This window comes from Leiobunum rupestre, chromosome 5 (genome assembly GCF_980474605.1).
Source record: "Leiobunum rupestre chromosome 5, qqLeiRupe1.1.hap1, whole genome shotgun sequence".
NCBI classification, from domain to species: Eukaryota; Metazoa; Arthropoda; class Arachnida; order Opiliones; family Sclerosomatidae; genus Leiobunum; species Leiobunum rupestre.
In genome coordinates this window covers 6,975,696-6,992,891 of record NC_143388.1, presented here as the reverse complement: position 1 = coordinate 6,992,891, position 17,196 = coordinate 6,975,696, and the positions used below count along the sequence as shown (strand labels likewise).

Here is a 17,196-nt window from a genome sequence, read left to right as displayed (position 1 = left end):
CGTAGAATGGAAATATTTTTAAACTTCATTTTAATATCATTGTAGTACTTAAATATGCTTGACACTTGAACCTTTCTCACGAGTATTTCAAACGAATATCTAGAGTTTAAGTATGAGAAACGTATCGTTCTCAAGTATTGTAATTGTACACGTGATTCCGTATGAGGACCGTGTAAATTCCTATATACGTAACGCGATACACTTCAAAATGCGTATACGTAGAATGGAATTAATTTTAAACTCCATTTTAATAAATAAGATATCGAAGATAAATAATTTCAGAGTATAAAAAGGGAAAACCGTATAATAGTAAGACCATATTTATAAAATTCACCATCTGAATTGTATTGGAAGTGACTCCGAGGAACCTTAAAATGTACGTAGGAATACTCAGTGATAATTCTTAACTTTGTCTTAATGTATTTATTTTATAGGAATTGTTCATTTCCTGTGTCTGCTGACAAAGGGTTAATCGTTTATGCAGATGAAACCATCCACTGCGGTCTATTAGATTTAACAAAGGGTATCAAACTAACAGAAGCGGAACTGCAAGAGCTATGGACAAAGAAAGATGCCATTGAAGCTTATTTCAATAACCAAGCTGAAACTTCGTGGGTTTTCGCAGGTTCTGAAACCAAACGGTTTTCGGTTCATAGATTTGCCCAACAAAAGGTTTTAGATGTTAGACAAATGTACCATGGTTATGGAGTAAACTATGGAAAACTGTTACCGACTAAAGAGGGGGTAGCTTTCGCTCAATCTTCTTGGTTGAATTTCCTCGACCAGTACGAGTCGATTCAGAAGTGTTTAAAGAAAATCAAGGAAATAAAGGAGGCGATGACTAACGTTGTAATTAAACAATTACACGAAGCTCTGAAGAAAGCGTGCAATGGCTGTCAAATTGATCATCCATTTCAACTCCAGCATGATTGTATCATGACGGATTATTCTAAGCGTGTAGATTTGCATTTTTATGAAATAATTATGTCGGTCGATTGTGAAAATATTATTGAAATGTTTACTATTCGCTGTGAATTGTCGAAAGAAATTTTAAATAATATAATGTCACTAATAATATGCAATGCTAAAAACTTGTTAAAAAACTAATAAAATTGATTGCACTAATGTTCCGATTCTCATTTACCATTATGGATTTAAGCTTACAACATCCAATGAATGGGCGGGCTTGTAGCCGGGTCCACCCAATGCGGAAAGTCATTCCTGGTGGGACGGTTGATTCAATATAAGAAGACCTGTATATCCCTTCCTCCGGAGAGGATAATATGGTGTTATACCGAGTATCAGCCGAAACTATTTCAATCAATATTAGAACACACACCTTCAGTCGAGTTTCACGAAGGGTTACTCGATGTTAATATATTAAACCCGCAAATTAGGAATTTAGTTATTTTAGACGATTTGTTATGCGAGATATCTAATAATAAAGATGTAACTAATTTATTTATTCGTGGATCTCATCACAGAAACACCTCCGTACTAATTTTAATGCAAAACCTTTATTACCCCGGAAATGAAATAAGAACTTTAAATTTAAATGCTCATTATTTATTTATTTTTAAATCACCACGAGATAAATCAACAATTTATCATCTCGCGAGGCAGATATCTCCAACCAATAGCAAATACGTTATTGATGCGCTTCAACAAGCTACGTCACGGAAGTTTGGGTATTTATTAGTTGACTTGAAACCTCACACCCCAGATCAGTATTTACTACGAACAGGTTTAATACCGGGTGAAGAATCGGCTGTCTTTATTCCAAAATGAAGTGTATTATAGAAGGGAATTTTTTTAGGGTTAATCGAGAGTGGATTATTAAAGAATTAGCTTACGTAGTATTAGTAACTGAAGAATCGGAAGTGTTTACTTTCAAATCTCCATGCCCTTTCAAAGAGCTTTCAAACGAAGATAAAAGACAATGCAGATGGATATCTCATAACATTTGTCACCTTCGATGGGATGACGGCGAACGTCCTTACAGAACGATACGTGACATTTGCAATCAGATAGCGGAAAAAGCGACTTCGTTTTTCACCAAAGGTTTAGAAAAAGCTGCAGTATTATCGACACTCCTCGGTGTTCCAGTAACTAACATCGAAGATACCGGTTGTCCTAAATTATCAGAACTAGAAGACGTTGAATTATACTGTCCTTTTCATTCCGAAACTGTTCATTGCGCTTTAAGAAAGGCTAAGAAAATCTCTAAATGGATGTCTCAAAACGAGTTAAGAAAAACATAGACTTTCTACGTTTCCTAACATCCTGTAATCTAAATCAAAGAAAGACAGCTATTAAATACGCTAGCAAGGAAGCTATATTGGCTCTCGTTGAATGTTGTATAAATGTATTGCACGGAACAATTGAACTGTCAGAACGTCATCGTAAGCGGTTAAAGAAACATAGCGCGGTTATACGAAACGTGTCGAAGAAGAACCCTATATCAAAACGACGAAAGATACTGGTACAAAAGGGTGGTTTTCTTCCATTTTTATTAGCGCCACTGCTATCTATCGTTAGCTCAGTCGCCGGAAGTGCAATAAGCCGAGCTATAAACCGATGATGGCTCGAAAAATGCTTCTAGTACCTGAAGATGTAATGGAGAGATTAAAAAACAATACACCTTCCAAAACAGAAGAAACACCTGAACTTCAAAAAGAGAAGACACTCGATGATGAAATGAAATCTATTCTAGATAATCCAGATTTAAACGAATCAGAGAAATTAGCATTATACAATCAAACTCTCCAACGACGGTTAACTTACGTACGTAAAGAGCAAATCTCTCCCGTTATTGAAAACTCTGAACGACCTAAAACTTGGTTCGCTCAAATATCTTATTCTCTACCTGCAACTTATGTTAGTGATGCAATTTCATTATACCGAGCGACTACGGAAGATCCGAGAGATATTAGATGGACTAACTCAGGAGAGCTTTCTATTCGAGGACAAGTGATTGGTGGATCTAATATAATCGATCTTTTGTATGACGCTGTGAGAAAAACGCCTGGAACAGTGATTGATCCTATAGGAGTTACTGAGTTTTACGAGGGCATTCATAAGTCAAATATTTCAAAACGTTTAATTAAAAATCCTGTAAGATTGACACTGTTAAAAACATTCGCTGTATTTCATACACCACCAAGTAGTTCAATGTTATCATCATCTTCACCTAGTCCTCTAAGACCTTGGATACATACTAAATAAAATATATTAACCTGATAATTTTGTTCTCATTTCATAGTATAAGCCTACAAATGGAAGGTTGTACAGAAACGGTCTCTTTAGGACTTTTAGCCTATTTATCACAATCATTTTCAAAATCACCGAAAATTATCACAGCTGTATTAATTATCATAGTTATTATAATATTAGAATTATTTAATTTCCTTTTTTGGCGTTACATGCCATTACATCAAAATATTACCCAATATTGAGAAAGAACTTGAGCAGATCTATACTAACCCCGCAGACCCAGGGTCATTCGCTGGAGTTCGAGCGCTCTATAATTCAGCTCGACATAAAGGTTTAAAGGTTTCATTGGAAAAAGTAAAACAATTTCTAATAAAGCAGGATACATATACGCTGCATAAACCTGCTAGAAGACGATTCAAACGAAATCGAACTATTGTTTATGGAATTGACGAACAGTGGCAAGCGGACTTGGCAGATTTTCAGAAGCTGTCTAAATATAATTCAGGATCTCGCTATGTATTATGTATTATCGACATATTTAGCAAATACGCTATGGCTGTAGCGGTTAAAAATAAGAAAGGTGTAATAATTTTAGAAGCGTTACGTAACGTTTTTGAAAAAGGCCGTCAACCGAAAAGAATTCAAAGTGATCATGGAAACGAATTTGTCTGTCAAGAAGTGCAGAGTGAATTACAACGAAGGAACATTAAATTTTTCGCTACCCGATCGGAAATGAAAGCGTCCATTATTGAAAGATTCATTAGAAGTTTTAAATCTCGTTTATATCGCTATTTCACGCAGAATAACACCCTTAAATATATCGACGTTTTAGATGATATTATAAACGCTTATAACAATAGTTATCACAGATCAATTAAATGTAAACCCGCGGAAGTTACTCTAGATAACTCTGCTAAAATATGGAAAAATCTTTACGGTTCGATAAATTTTTCTCCTCCGTTAACATACGCGTTTGAAATTGGAGATATTTGTAGAATAAGTAGAAATTTATCAATTTTCGATAAGAAAAATAACCCGAATTTTACTACAGAATTGTTTAAAATAGCTGAGAGACTACCACGTGACCCACCTGTATATAAGCTGATGGATTTAAATTCTAACCCCATTTTAGGAGTATTCTATCGAGAGGAGGTTCAGATTGTTGGTCGAGATTTAAAAGACTGTTACTTCATAATCGAAAAAGTAATAAAAAAGAGGAAAAAATCGGACGGCCGCGTAGAACTGTATGTCAAGTGGCAAGATTACGACCCTACATTTAATTCTTGGATACAAGAAGTGGATTTAAAATGAGTTTTTACGTAACGCTACCTTCAGATTCCTCGTCATTATATTACCAAGATAATAGCGTTGGTAAATTTCGAACGTATTTAGCTGAACCGTTAAGATTTGAGGAACAGTACGAAGTTGGGTTAGCGGAAATAAGCTATCCTCGGACATGGTATAACGTTCGAAAACCTAATCTATTGGTTATTAAAGACCCTCTCGAATATGATAAAATGACTGATAACCCTCTAGTTAAAGACCCTCTCGAATATGATAAAATAATTGAAGTTCCCGCGGGTTTTTATAAAACTCCGGAAGAACTATTACATGTTATGAACGTCCACAACCAAGAAGAAGAACAAGTTCCATTCGCTTATTTAAATTATTCTAATCGAATTAAAGTTAAATTGCAACCGAAAATCAGAGCTGTAATTGGCCCCGATCTATCGATTTTACTAGGTTTTAAGGATAGAAGAGATAATGATTTCACCATTTTAAATTCAATGATAACCCCCTACCCAGTTGATATGAACGCTGGGTTACATTCCTTATTCGTTTATTCTGATCTGGTTGAAAATAGCGTTGTTGGGGATAGTTTAGCACCTCTATTAAGAATCATAAGCGTCGAAGAGAAAGCCGAGTCTAATAGGAAAACAACTACAAAAATATTTTCACAACCTCATTACCTACCAGTCGTGTGTAATAATATTAAGACTATAGAGATTAATATAACAGATGATTTAGGTGAGCCAATACAGTTTCATAGTGGAAAAGCTCACGTTGTATTACATTTTAAACCCCGTAAAATGTGGACTTCACTATAAACCTTTAATCATTCAGGACACACCTTCATTCTAGCTTAAGAGAGCGAACAGTTAACATCATGAGGTCTGAATATTCACCTTCAAGAACTGATTATGAAAGTTACTATTTAAACCAGGTTGGTTTCGGTGGAATACCTGTATATAGAGGTTTAGCCGTGCAAAGAGGACATGGACTAGGAAATATATTATCTTCAGCGTTTAGATTCGCGGTACCTTTACTGAAGAAAGGCGCTACTTACTTGGGAAAAAAACTTTTAAGTACCGGAGCGAAAGTAGCGACCGATGTTGTTAGCGGAGTCCCAATTAAAACAGCGCTTAAATAGCATTCTATTAAAGCTGGAAGGGAAACTTTAGCTTCAGCAGCTGATGAAGCCATGAGACTAACATCTTCAGCTACGGATCATATTAAAAGAATGACGGGTTCCGGAAATAAAAGGAAACGAACTCAGTCGAAAAGCGCCATTTCAACAGCAGGCAGGATAGCGAAAGGACGGTTCCCTAAACGTTCCGATATATTCTCATAATGTCCCTTTTACACCCGCACTCAGTTGAGTGTATAAATTCCGAGCTAGATTTGTTTCAAGTACCTATGACACAATCTTCGATTATTGGTGGAGAATGGGTTGAGTATAATCCAATATCAAATATAGTTGATAACGCATCAATTACATTTTCTATCAACGGTAACTCTGAAACGTATATAGACCTTTCACAAACTTTGCTGCACGTTCGAGTTAAGGTAACTAAAGATAATGGTCAACTACCGCAACCCGCGGTTCCAGGTGTTGCGGGTGGGGCCGCCGGAACTCCAGCCGACAATATCGCCCCCGATAATTTGTTTCTTCATTCGCTTTTTAGCGACGTCCACATATTTCTTAATGAAAGATCAGTAACACCTTCCAGTCAAAATTACGCTTATAAAAGTATGATACAAACTTTATTAACGTTCGGAGATTCTGCGAAAAAAAGTTATTTAACGAGTTCACTTTTCTATCGGGATACGCCTGGAAAGTTCGATTCATTTTTCGATAACGATGGTTTCTCTAAACGAGCGAGTTTAGCGCAAAAAGGGGCGATTGACTTGTTAGGCGTAGTCCATACTGATTTATGTCAACAACCACGCTTTTTATTAAATATGGTTGATTTGAAATTAAAATTCGATAAAAATAGAGCAGCTTTTTGCGTTCATTCCGACGTAAAATGTAAAGTGGAGATTTTATCAGCTTCCCTTTATCTGAGGAAAGTTAAAGTGATACCGGAACTATCGCTCGCTCAAGCCAAGGCGCTACAATATGGAACCGCTAAATATCCTGTAACTCGTTCGGAGTGCACCTCATTTTCTATACCCGCTGGTCTTATGGCTAGTGTGCAAGATCATTTATTTACCGGACAAGCACCCAAGAAAGTTGTTATCGGGTTTGTGGAACAAAAAGCGTTTCTAGGAGATTTGAAAAAATCCCCGTACAACTTTCAACATTTCGATTTATCAAGCATTGGATTGTACATTGACGGTAGCAGCGTCCCTCATAAGGCGTTATCTCTAAACTTTGAGGAGAATCAATATATTCAAGCGTATTGCAATCTTTTCATTCAAACTAATCAGTGGAACGTAGATGAAGGGAATCAGATAAGTCGGGAAGATTACCCTAACGGAAATTGTTTATTCGCGTACAATTTAACCTCGGATCTTAATAACAACGCTAATCACTTGCATCTTGTAAAAAACAGTAACCTGAGATTAGAATTAAAATTTGCAAAACCGTTACCGGAGACGATTTCCATTCTAATTTACGCTGAGTTTCAAAATTTGATTGAAATTGATAAAAATCGAACCGTGATTTTCGATTACAGTAATTAATGGATTCGCTACAGATAACTAAAATTCTTGAAAAAGATTTAAGTATTAAAAGTATATTTCAAGGCGTGTTCGCGGCTGACAAGCTACCTAAATACGTAAAAATATTCCCTTCTCTATTTATTGTAAATACCGATACGAGTGCTGAACCTGGAGAACACTGGGTTCTAATATATTTTTATAAACATAAAAATTGTGAATTCATGGATTCCTTTGGAAACCCGCCAGATTATTTTAAATTTAATGACTTTATTGAACGAAACAGTAAAACTGTAACTTTTAATTCTAATCAATTACAGAGTAATTCTAGTAATACGTGTGGAGCATTCTGTATCTATTTTGCTATAAACAGGTGTAAAGGAATAGAAATGTATAACATTGTGTCTAGGTTTAAGAAAGATAAATATGTAAACGATAAAATGATTAAAGAGTTTATGTGCAAAATGTATTCAATAAAATAATTTTTTACAATTTATAGCAATAGCAGTTTTTTTTATATATACATAAATACAAGCATTCATTATAATTTTTCAATATCTTTATGACCGTTCGCTAATGTACGAACCCCGCAGGGTAGAATGTATCTCTTATCATCATTTGGTGATAAACAAAGTTTTCTAGTATTTAAAGTAAATAGTTCATGCTTGAAACTAGCTATACGCATCATCTCGGCTGACATGGTTTCTTGATTAAAAAGACAACGTTCATAGTCTTCGTGGCGGATGACGTTTCAATAACGTCCATGGCAACGCCCTTACAAACCTTTTTATGGTTTAAAATTGACTCTAAAGATTTCCCCAATCGCAACTCCTTTTCTATCTCTTCAGCGGTCTTAGACTCCCCGTACAATTTAACAGAATAAAGCTATGGACGAAGTCCTACAAAGCTTTGAATTAACTGCGAATTTGTCTCGTCTTTAAAATAACCGAGAGCTTTTTTATTCTGATTAGAATGAAGGAAATGCGAAGGTGGATAATCAGAGAAGTCAAAGCGGTTTTTATGAACTTCAAAGTCTTTATAAACATCATCCGTCTTAATGTTGTACGTTAGTCTGTCTGTAAATATTTTATATATTAGTACTATTTAAATAAAAAATGCATATTAAATTAAATTACCAGTGTCTGTAAATAATAGTGATGCTTTGTTCCCGTACGTATTTTTTATGAATCCATAATGGAACCGATACATGAGCTCCTTGGATAAATCTAGAATGGTGAATCCGGTAAATATAGGCCGGTTAAGAACAATTTTAGCTCTCTTCTTATGAGCGCCGGCTAACTCTTCATTAAAGATGGTAAAGTGTTCAAACTGCGGGGAACTTGTAACTTTTAACATTCTTTCTGGTTTATGAATCAACTCGAAATTTATATGCTTCCGTAAATTTTCCATTGTTTTTCTAAAGAATTAAATGAAGTAAGGGAAAAAACAGTAATAAATTATTTAAATTGATTTACCCGAAAACAGAGTTAACCATAAGTTTCCAGAAATTCTTTTCAAATGAACTCTTGGATAATTTCCTCTGTTCAGTGTTGAATCTAACATATTTTTCTAACCATTTTCCTTGAGTGAAGGTTAGAGCTTGAATAACCTTGGTTATTTTCAAACCTAATTCTACATAATATTTTAAATTGCGGTAATGTACTATGTATTTCTCTTTATTATTTAAATTAGGAAGAAGTTTTGGTAGACTTTGATTATAGTTAATATTTAATTTTCCTAAGAGATCTTTGGAGTATGGAGATAGCATATCATGTGTAATAACTTTAGATTCCGCCGCTACTGGGAGATCGTTATGTAAGTCATGCAACTCTGGAGGATATTCAAGATCCACCTGCAAAGGAAACAATTCTTTAAAAATATAATTCAATAATTATAACACTTGTTATTTACCTCTAAAATGTATCCGTTTTCAACGTTATTGGGAATACTCAGAATATTTTCACAGAGTGTTTGCAAATCATCCTCCTGAACCCACTGGAAGTCGCCTAGCGGTAGTGGTTCACACATAACAGCACCGTACAAATTATTAGCATCTTCAATTAAGTTAAATTAAGTTAATTAATATAATTAAAATTAAAATAATTAAAATAAAATAAAATATTTTTTTTAAAAATGTAAATTACCTAAATAGCATATATAACTGCTCTCTTTAGACGAATCATATGTGTCGGGCATATATTTGTTATTCGCTTCAGAATAGCGAGTTGAGATCATTGAAACACCGCCTCGAATTCCTAAAAATTCAATGTAAATACAATAATATTTAAAATATCAAAAAGCGTTACCCTTTTCAATAAATAAGTGTTGATCTATATCAAGTATGAGATCGAGGGGAACATCGGTCATCTTCAAAGCTGCTTGCCAGGCTAAACCTGGTGCGGTGTAAGCGTGAGCGGGATCTAATTTATAATGAGTTATAGATAATGTTCTAAAATTTTCAAAAACGTCGGCTAAGAGTAACGCATCGCTTTTCACATAGAGGTCGGTGTATTCCCCTACGAAAACCGAGGTTAAGAGATTTGAAATATTTATACTATAGTAATTTTACCTAATGTTTGAATATTAAACGCTGTCCAAACATTTTGGGCGTGTAAATAATCAGATTCTAAAATATTTTGATTTTTCAATTAACTGAAAAACGCTTCTCTAGGTGGCAGCATCGTCTCGTCAAAATTCTTTTCATCGTCCATATACTCGTACGGGTAGACTCCCTTCCGCAAAAGCAGTTGAACTTTATCACTTTCAAAATATTTCTTAACAATCTGAAATTTACTGGCTCCTTCCAAAACGAGATTAGATACTAGAGCATCGAGGCTATCGCTTAGAAATCGATAAGAGTCTAAAAACCTAAATCTCCCTAAAAATAATAATAAAATTAATGTTAAGGTTAAATTCATAATTAAATATATTTAACCTAGTTTGAGTGAAATATAATTTTCGCTAGTGGAAGGAATACAGTCAAGTGTCTGTTCCTTAAAATGACCAATCTCCTGACATATAAGATGTAAATCGTATCTATGAAGATTTATTATTAGGTTTATTTCCTGGTTAATTAACTTAATAAAATCACCTGCTAAGGTTATGAAGGAAAACAGGGATAAATTCTGGAACTTTCTTTTGAAGATTACAGAGGTTATGCGCTGGCCCCCTATATTTGCCAGTGAAATGACAATGATCTCGAACAGCGGGCATATTTCCCTGATTTAGCTGCTTCTGACAAATGTAGCAAAGCGTAGCAGCTTGAAACTGTTCCTCCTCCTCCGGGGTTATAATCATTGGTGCATTGGTTTCAATGAGTTCCATCAACTCCGTCTCTAATTCCAGAATAGACTCCAGAAATCTTCGAGTTGCATCTTGACCTCGATAGCAATCGGTTCGAACAGGTACACCTATAAGTATTCTCTTATAATATATCTAAAAGGGAATTTTGACAAATAACTTACCGTTAGGTCCAACAAGCACCCACGAATACGCGCAGCTGATGTGCATGTTTACTTTGCTGGTATTTAAATCGGGATCTAGATCACATCGTTGAACTCTCGGTAGGATTGCTTCAAAATCGGCGTAAAATACATACTGCACCTAATAATTTCATTTCATTAAGAGTTAAATTAAATAATTTTTATTTTTACTTTTTCCGTCCACTCATATTTATCAAAATAAAGCGTCTTCTTCTTGGTAGGGAAAACTGTTTTTTGGACGCCGTGGGTGGCGCATTCTTCGATATGCGCATCACGTCGCTGTTCAGCGTTATTACCGCTGAATCGGTGAAGACACATTCTAATACAGAAAATAATTAGTAGATTGCAAACTAATATATTGTAAACTAAATTACCTGCAATAATAACTTGTACTTCTGTTTTTTGTTAGATGCTGTAACAGTTTTCCTAGGTCTCGTATAAGACAGTAATGTCTATTCCCATCGTCAATATCCTTAGTTTCATCGGTGATGTATAGTAAATCAACCTCCCTTTCCTTACCACACTTGTTAGCGCTTACGTAAAGGGGGAATATATCTCCCAAGAAGCCAAAGGAAAAGATATATCACTGGTATCAAGTTCATTTTCATAAGGTGTATATTTCGAAACACTGTTAGGGTGATGAAGCCAAGAAACTGGGTGAAGTTTAGCGAGAATTGACCAGAGAAAACATTTCTCGTCATTTTCGTTTCTAATATTAAGAATCGCATGACGTTGAGAGAGTTTTTTAGGTAGTTCCATATACGATGACCCTCGCAACGGTTGGTAAGATGCTACATTTAATTCTCCATACAGAACACGGTCAATTACCCAACCCGATCCTATCAAAAATATAATGTTTTAGTTCAAATTATAACTTATAAATTTTAGTACATACCTGTCGCTTCAAAGTTTTCCGCTGCTGACTGTATTGTTTCAATGCAGTCATTCAGCTGGTTTTCAATGACGTCGAGCGTTAATGTTGTTTGCATAGTGCTCCGGAAATAGGGTCGTACTTCCGCTCTTTGTTCCGCACCTCCTAATGGTCTCATATAAACAGATCTTACGAGTAGGAACCATTTAATTCCACGTTTACTGGCGAGTCTTTCCATTAGAAATTTACTGAAAGCGGCTCGGTAACGTTCAATAAACATCCCCGCATCAATATCATAGTCTTCGGCATTATAACGAATAGATGCTAACGTATCATTCAAGGCCTGAACCATACTTGGAGATGCTGGTGGTGTTTCATCAAGTATTGGTGAGGCGGGAACAGATGATGGTGTTAGGTTGTTGGGTAAAGCTGATGCAGATGGTTGGATAGATTCCAGTTGAATGTCTTGGAGCAAACTAGGTGATGGTGTACGGGAAGATGCTGGCGAACGTTGCATTGGTGATGGTGTGCGAGACAGGTCCATGGGTTCGGAAGGGCCGGGTGCGTTCAAGTCATGAGTTCGTTGATGGCTCTTAAAATGCTCTAATCTAGCAACATTCTTACCACATACTTCACAGATAAACTTATGTCTATCACTGTGTACTTCTCTAACATGCCGATTTAAGGAGGACTTGGTAGCGAAACTTTTCGCGCACGTAGGACATGTATACTGAGCTTTAGGCATATTGAATATAGCTACCGCAGTTAACTGTGGAATGACCTCCTACAACGCTATACAACCTCTTTTATAGTATATTCAAGTATCATTTGAGAACGATACGTTTCTCATACTTAAAATATTCGTTTGAAATACTCGTGATATAGATTCAAGTGCCAAGCATATTTAAGTACCACTTACGTGATAATGTTATTAAAATGAAGTTTTAAAATATTTTCATTCTACTTTAACAACGAATATTCCATGACGTCAAAACACTCTTAAATTCAAATTAACCGCGTCCCCCGGGTAATCCGCGCACGCGCCGTCTAGGTTATCACTTTTTACATCATTTCAACTTATTCCGTACGATAAAACGCGATAAGATATACGTTCAAGTGTCTTTCGAGATAAGCATAGATAAATGAACAAGTTGGCCTGGACACAATATGTTGATATACGAAAAAACAAATCGTCGCGAGAAATATCATAAATACATTGACTTTTCGACGATTTTACCCCCATTTCACCCCTTAAACCCCGGATTTCGATCCCGAACCCAAACCCGAACCCGGGATCGGAGTGTCGACCTTACTTTCCTTCTACTAGGGTGTAAATTTGACATTGAAAAACATTTTATTGGCTGCCGTTTTTATATTGTTTTAAAGATACCTAATTAAAAGTATTTATTTTTTCCTGCCATTTTTTATCACCAATATTTTTCGCGGTAAATACTTTATTGACATTTCATTGGCAGTCATATTTGTTTTTCTACACGTACAAGTTCCTATATTAAAAAAGATGTGTACTATTTAGCTTAATTTTTAGCCTTCCATGAAATTTCTCAAGCAGACGTTAGGGAACAATGGAGCTATTGACATATCGCATCGCTTTGAGTACTTTTTCGAGATCAACTGCTCTGCCGTGCAAAGCAAAAAAGCATTAACGACCAAATTTTCGATTTACAGATTTTGGTTTTATTTCTCCTTATTTTATGCGTTAAATTCTATTTTGAACAAATTTTCGAATTTAAAATTTTTGGTCTTAGAGATATGACTTGTTGCAAAACGCATTTTTTTACGTTTTTGCATTATTTTCAAACCAAAAACGCATTAATATGTTTATTTTCTTTAAAAGTCAAATCAAAACGCATTTTCTTCGCGTTTTAAGACATGGTTTTAATGATTTTTCTGAAATGTCGTTTGGCCTGTAAATTGTTTAGTGCCAGAATATAATTTGAGTTGAAAAATCCAAGTCTACTATATAATCTTGAAAGAAGTAAGTTATCGTATCTTAAGGCAAAGAAACTTTGAATTTCGCGGGTTTTCTCCATATTTTGGTTTTGGTCGTTAATGCTTTTGTGCTTTGCACGGCAGTGCTGCTTACGAAGCATTCGCTTCTTTCAACGTGATAAAACTGCCAAGCGTACACACTATAAGAAATAAATTGAGGCAAAATCTAAGCAAACAAAGAATTGATCTAACATATCTTATATGTGAAGCTGATAATTTAAAAAAGTACACTTATGGTCATCCTGGGAATGTGAAACCACCAACCGAAGGGGCCTTGATTTTTCATGAGATTAAGGTCATTGGCAAACTCAAATGGAACTCAAGAAACAATGAGTTTGTTGCTTTCCAAACCAGCTTCACATTGTTTCATAGCCGATTTCCTTTTTAAATTATTTGGGCGTTCCAATCCGTTGGTTTAGAGAGCACCTATTTAGTTTGTGACGGATTAACTTCAAATGTAGGGGCGTTACCAGGCGCGTCGGAACGTTTTGGATTAAGGGTGGTACACATAGATAAAATAACTTCGTATATAGATAGGAAACTTCAATGGGGCAAACTGACTCTCACGAGATTGCCCTGACATCTAGTGACTGCGCCAGTTGGCTGTGTTCTCAAGAGCGTAGAACGTATTGAGAAATTTGAGGTCGGAGTTTTGGGAATAAACGTATTTTGCAAGGTAAATATCTTGAAATATACCAGAAATAGCGTTTAAAACAAACTTGAAATCTTTACTGAATGCTATTTCTTTAGTGCTATTTTTAAAAATTTGCTCTCAGTTCAAGAAAAAGTACTTTTAATACATATATCTCGCTTAAGCCTTTGCAATTGGGATTGCGTTACACCAAGGTTCTAGTACGTACTTCGAGTAGTGCGAACTTCACCAAATAATATTATTCGGGTGCCGCCACCAGATGTCAGCCAAAATTCTGGCGTCACTTCTACAACATGAAGTTTCCTATCTATATACGAAGTTATTTTATCTATGGTGGTACAGCTTGAATGCTAAATTTGCCGCCCCCTCATCGACAGGCTTTTTGCGCCCCTACTAAACCAATTTGGCGCCCCTTTCCAATTTCAAGGTGGGTACATTGTACCCCTGGGCATTACTCACACTTTAGGAATGCCTACTTCGTTAAGTTACACTGAAACGGATGATGGCTATTATGATTTCAGTTTTAAGGCTCAATTTGCCTCCAATTCCTGAAAGAAAGATGGATTCACTGGGTTTGTTTCCCGACACACCAATTAAAAAATTTTATCAACGCTTTGCATCACTCCCAATAAAATGGATAGTTCACAATGGAGAAATTGACCGGACGGGTAACCAGAAGTTAGCTCAAGTTAGAGGCTTGAATAGACGCTAAAAGAAATTATTCGCTCCAAAATAAAAACCGTCAAAAGGAAGGGTTTTTAAATTAAAAACGCGTGAATCTCGATGATATCGCCCATTTTTTCGTCGCACGTGTAATTATTTATTCTGATAATAAAATAGAATCACGTGGGCTTAGCAATATTTATCCGCATTTGTCTTAGCCAATAAGATTATCCCTTCCGAGCAAGCACGCGCCAATTTACACAATATAACCGTTGAATTTTTCAAATCAATTTCTTTTAAGATCTATTTGGCTCATATAGAAAGACTCATGGACGAAACTGAGCGTATTTGGACCTACCAAAGTAATGCGAGACAATAAAACTTTGGGAGAGCTTAATAACTATGCCAAACCAAAATAAGAAAGTCCCCCGGATGATCAAGATTCGGTTATGGCCTGCCAGTCTGCCACAATTATTTGTACGCGTGTTATCAATTATTTGATAATGGATTACGCTCTCATGAAAATGCTAATTCAATGGATTCTGCCCCAATAAACTCTACGTGAAAAGAATTAGAATATTTCGAATGTTGGGCAACAGAAATTATTATGTGCGAGGAATCGTTAAAAGAACAAACTGAATTAAACACTATTAGCTAACTTGCACAGAAATATTATATAAAAATAAAGGAAAAACAACGATAGTTAAAAGTGCACAAGAAGAAATTTTTATTATTAAAAAATTTTAAGTCCGACTAGTTTCGGCTGAGTTATTGCGCCGTCATCAGGGGTATGACCCGTTTACAAAAGATTCACTTAGTTATAACCTCGTTTCTTATTACAAAAGTTTTTTCCAGTTATACAATTTATCGACACCAGGTCCGTAATCACGATCAAGACAGTTTTTTTCCTCTATTGCTTTTTTTATGTAAAAAGCTTCCGAGATATCGAGTTCGTTGCGGTTATTACAATGTTCTTTATATATAATAGAGTCAAAGTTAATAACATGGCTAGTTTCAGCGATATGGGTAGCAAGGGCAGATTTTTCTAATCTTTTGTGTTTAACATCGGCGCAATGTTCTTTAACACGTTTTTTAATACCACGTTCAGTTTGTCCTATGTATTCTTTTTTGCATTCGCATTGTATAGCATATATGCCCGATTTATCTTCAGCTTTTATTGGACCTTTTAGTGATTTTAAGCGATTAACTATTTTATTCATTGGTTTAAACGTGATGTTACAGTTTAGGGAATTTTTTATATTATTAGCTATTTTCGAGGATATTTTCGGAAAGTAAGGGATACAGATAATAGGGCAATTTTTATCAAATGGTTTTAAAGTAGTACGTTTAGTTATATCGTTAGAATTATCAAATTTGTTAACTGCTTTGTCAACAATTTTAGGAGGATAGTCTCTGTCGATAGCGACTAATTTAAGAAAGTCCAATTCAGACTGAAGGTTATCCTTAGAGCAAATATTTAAAGCACGATAACCCAAAGTATAAAAAGAAGACATTTTTTGAGAAGTAAGGTATCGTGCTTTAAATATTAATTAATTAATAATAAAAATTTCTTCTTGTGCACTTTTAACTATCGTTGTTTTTCCTTTATTTTTATATAAGAAACAAGTTGGCAAGCCAAAATATACCTCTCCTCGGAAGAATTGTCCCTAGTGGTATTAATTTCTCGAGATAACCCTTAAAGATATATCTCCGCAATTTAGAGTTATTTGTTAAAAATATTAACCCATTTCTATCCCGCCCGGTATAAAATTTTAATTATAATTAAAATAATTGAGACGAAACGAACAATTTTAATTTATTCAGAATATCATAAGTTAAGTAGTTACAACAGTAAGTTAGACGTACTATAACAATGCACAATTGAATTAAACCCTTTTACAGAACAAGTTTATCAGTTAAATATAATACGAAGCAAATTTTAATGAAAGAAATATCTACAGAGGCTTTTTGGAATTACTCGCTTACGAAATACTTGCCGCATCTTTAACGCTCATTTTATTTCAACACTCGCCCTTGATGAAGATACCGTAGATATCTGGTAGTGGACGACTCGTTCACTTCCTGTTGACGTTGTGACGCATACCACATGAAAAAGACCAATGCCTCCAATTTCCAATATCATATAATGACTCGCACACCCAAGAAATCATTGACTGCGTTAGAAATCGTAGATATCCAAATATCCACACCAAATGTATTTACAAGAAGCAAAAACCTTACCATCAACAAAGCACAGAGAGCCACTTGACTAACCGCCAGCTCTTAAAGCAATTAACGTTAAATTATCTCCTTTGAATTAACAGAACTATATATAGGTCGTTAAGAAAGTGGACCACCCACAG

At 35.3% G+C, this 17,196-nt stretch overlaps 4 protein-coding genes across 4 annotated transcripts; 1 reads left to right on the top strand and 3 right to left on the bottom strand.

Moving 5' to 3' along the window:
• Positions 1–304: 304 nt before the first annotated feature.
• Positions 305–8,038, top strand: LOC149943418 (uncharacterized). Its single transcript, XM_090176086.1, has 3 exons — positions 305–376; positions 435–997; positions 8,013–8,038. Coding segments are annotated over exons 1-3 (591 nt in total). The 5' UTR covers positions 305–374.
• LOC149943417 (uncharacterized) lies at positions 7,629–9,984 on the bottom strand. The gene is made up of 7 exons (XM_090176085.1): positions 9,725–9,984; positions 9,462–9,671; positions 9,300–9,410; positions 9,067–9,209; positions 8,631–9,007; positions 8,292–8,572; positions 7,629–8,231 (listed from the first exon to the last, which is right to left on the bottom strand). Exons 2-7 carry the CDS (start codon positions 9,520–9,522, stop codon positions 8,041–8,043), a joined length of 1,164 nt encoding a protein of 387 aa, XP_090032211.1. The 5' UTR covers positions 9,523–9,671; positions 9,725–9,984; the 3' UTR covers positions 7,629–8,040.
• Positions 9,985–10,085: 101 nt separating this feature from the next.
• LOC149943416 (uncharacterized) lies at positions 10,086–11,156 on the bottom strand. The gene is made up of 5 exons (XM_090176084.1): positions 11,012–11,156; positions 10,809–10,956; positions 10,620–10,758; positions 10,247–10,565; positions 10,086–10,191 (listed from the first exon to the last, which is right to left on the bottom strand). The coding sequence occupies exons 2-5, from the start codon at positions 10,953–10,955 to the stop codon at positions 10,086–10,088; spliced, it is 711 nt and encodes a 236-aa protein (XP_090032210.1). The 5' UTR covers position 10,956; positions 11,012–11,156.
• On the bottom strand, positions 11,156–12,341 carry LOC149943415 (uncharacterized). The gene is made up of 2 exons (XM_090175269.1): positions 11,533–12,341; positions 11,156–11,476 (listed from the first exon to the last, which is right to left on the bottom strand). Exons 1-2 carry the CDS (start codon positions 12,251–12,253, stop codon positions 11,172–11,174), a joined length of 1,026 nt encoding a protein of 341 aa, XP_090031395.1. The 5' UTR covers positions 12,254–12,341; the 3' UTR covers positions 11,156–11,171.
• Between the last annotated feature and the right edge of the window lie 4,855 nt (positions 12,342–17,196).

Excerpts from the sequence above, each read along its gene's own strand:
- LOC149943415 (XM_090175269.1), bottom strand. The coding sequence starts at position 12,253 with ATGCCTAAAGCTCAGTATACATGTCCTACGTGCGCGAAAAGTTTCGCT. Across the intron at positions 11,477-11,532 it reads GGAAAACTTTGAAGCGACAG|GATCGGGTTGGGTAATTGAC; the intron begins GTATGTACTAAA and ends TATTTTTGATAG.
- LOC149943416 (XM_090176084.1), bottom strand. The coding sequence starts at position 10,955 with ATGTGTCTTCACCGATTCAGCGGTAATAACGCTGAACAGCGACGTGAT. Across the intron at positions 10,759-10,808 it reads AATATGAGTGGACGGAAAAA|GTGCAGTATGTATTTTACGC; the intron begins GTAAAAATAAAA and ends TGAAATTATTAG. Across the intron at positions 10,192-10,246 it reads TTCCTTCATAACCTTAGCAG|ATACGATTTACATCTTATAT; the intron begins GTGATTTTATTA and ends AAATCTTCATAG.
- LOC149943417 (XM_090176085.1), bottom strand. The coding sequence starts at position 9,522 with ATGACCGATGTTCCCCTCGATCTCATACTTGATATAGATCAACACTTA. Across the intron at positions 9,411-9,461 it reads ACACTTATTTATTGAAAAGG|GAATTCGAGGCGGTGTTTCA; the intron begins GTAACGCTTTTT and ends TTGAATTTTTAG. Across the intron at positions 8,232-8,291 it reads ACTATTATTTACAGACACTG|ACAGACTAACGTACAACATT; the intron begins GTAATTTAATTT and ends AAATATTTACAG.
- LOC149943418 (XM_090176086.1), top strand. Across the intron at positions 998-8,012 it reads AATAATTATGTCGGTCGATT|ACTCCCCGTACAATTTAACA; the intron begins GTGAAAATATTA and ends CAGCGGTCTTAG.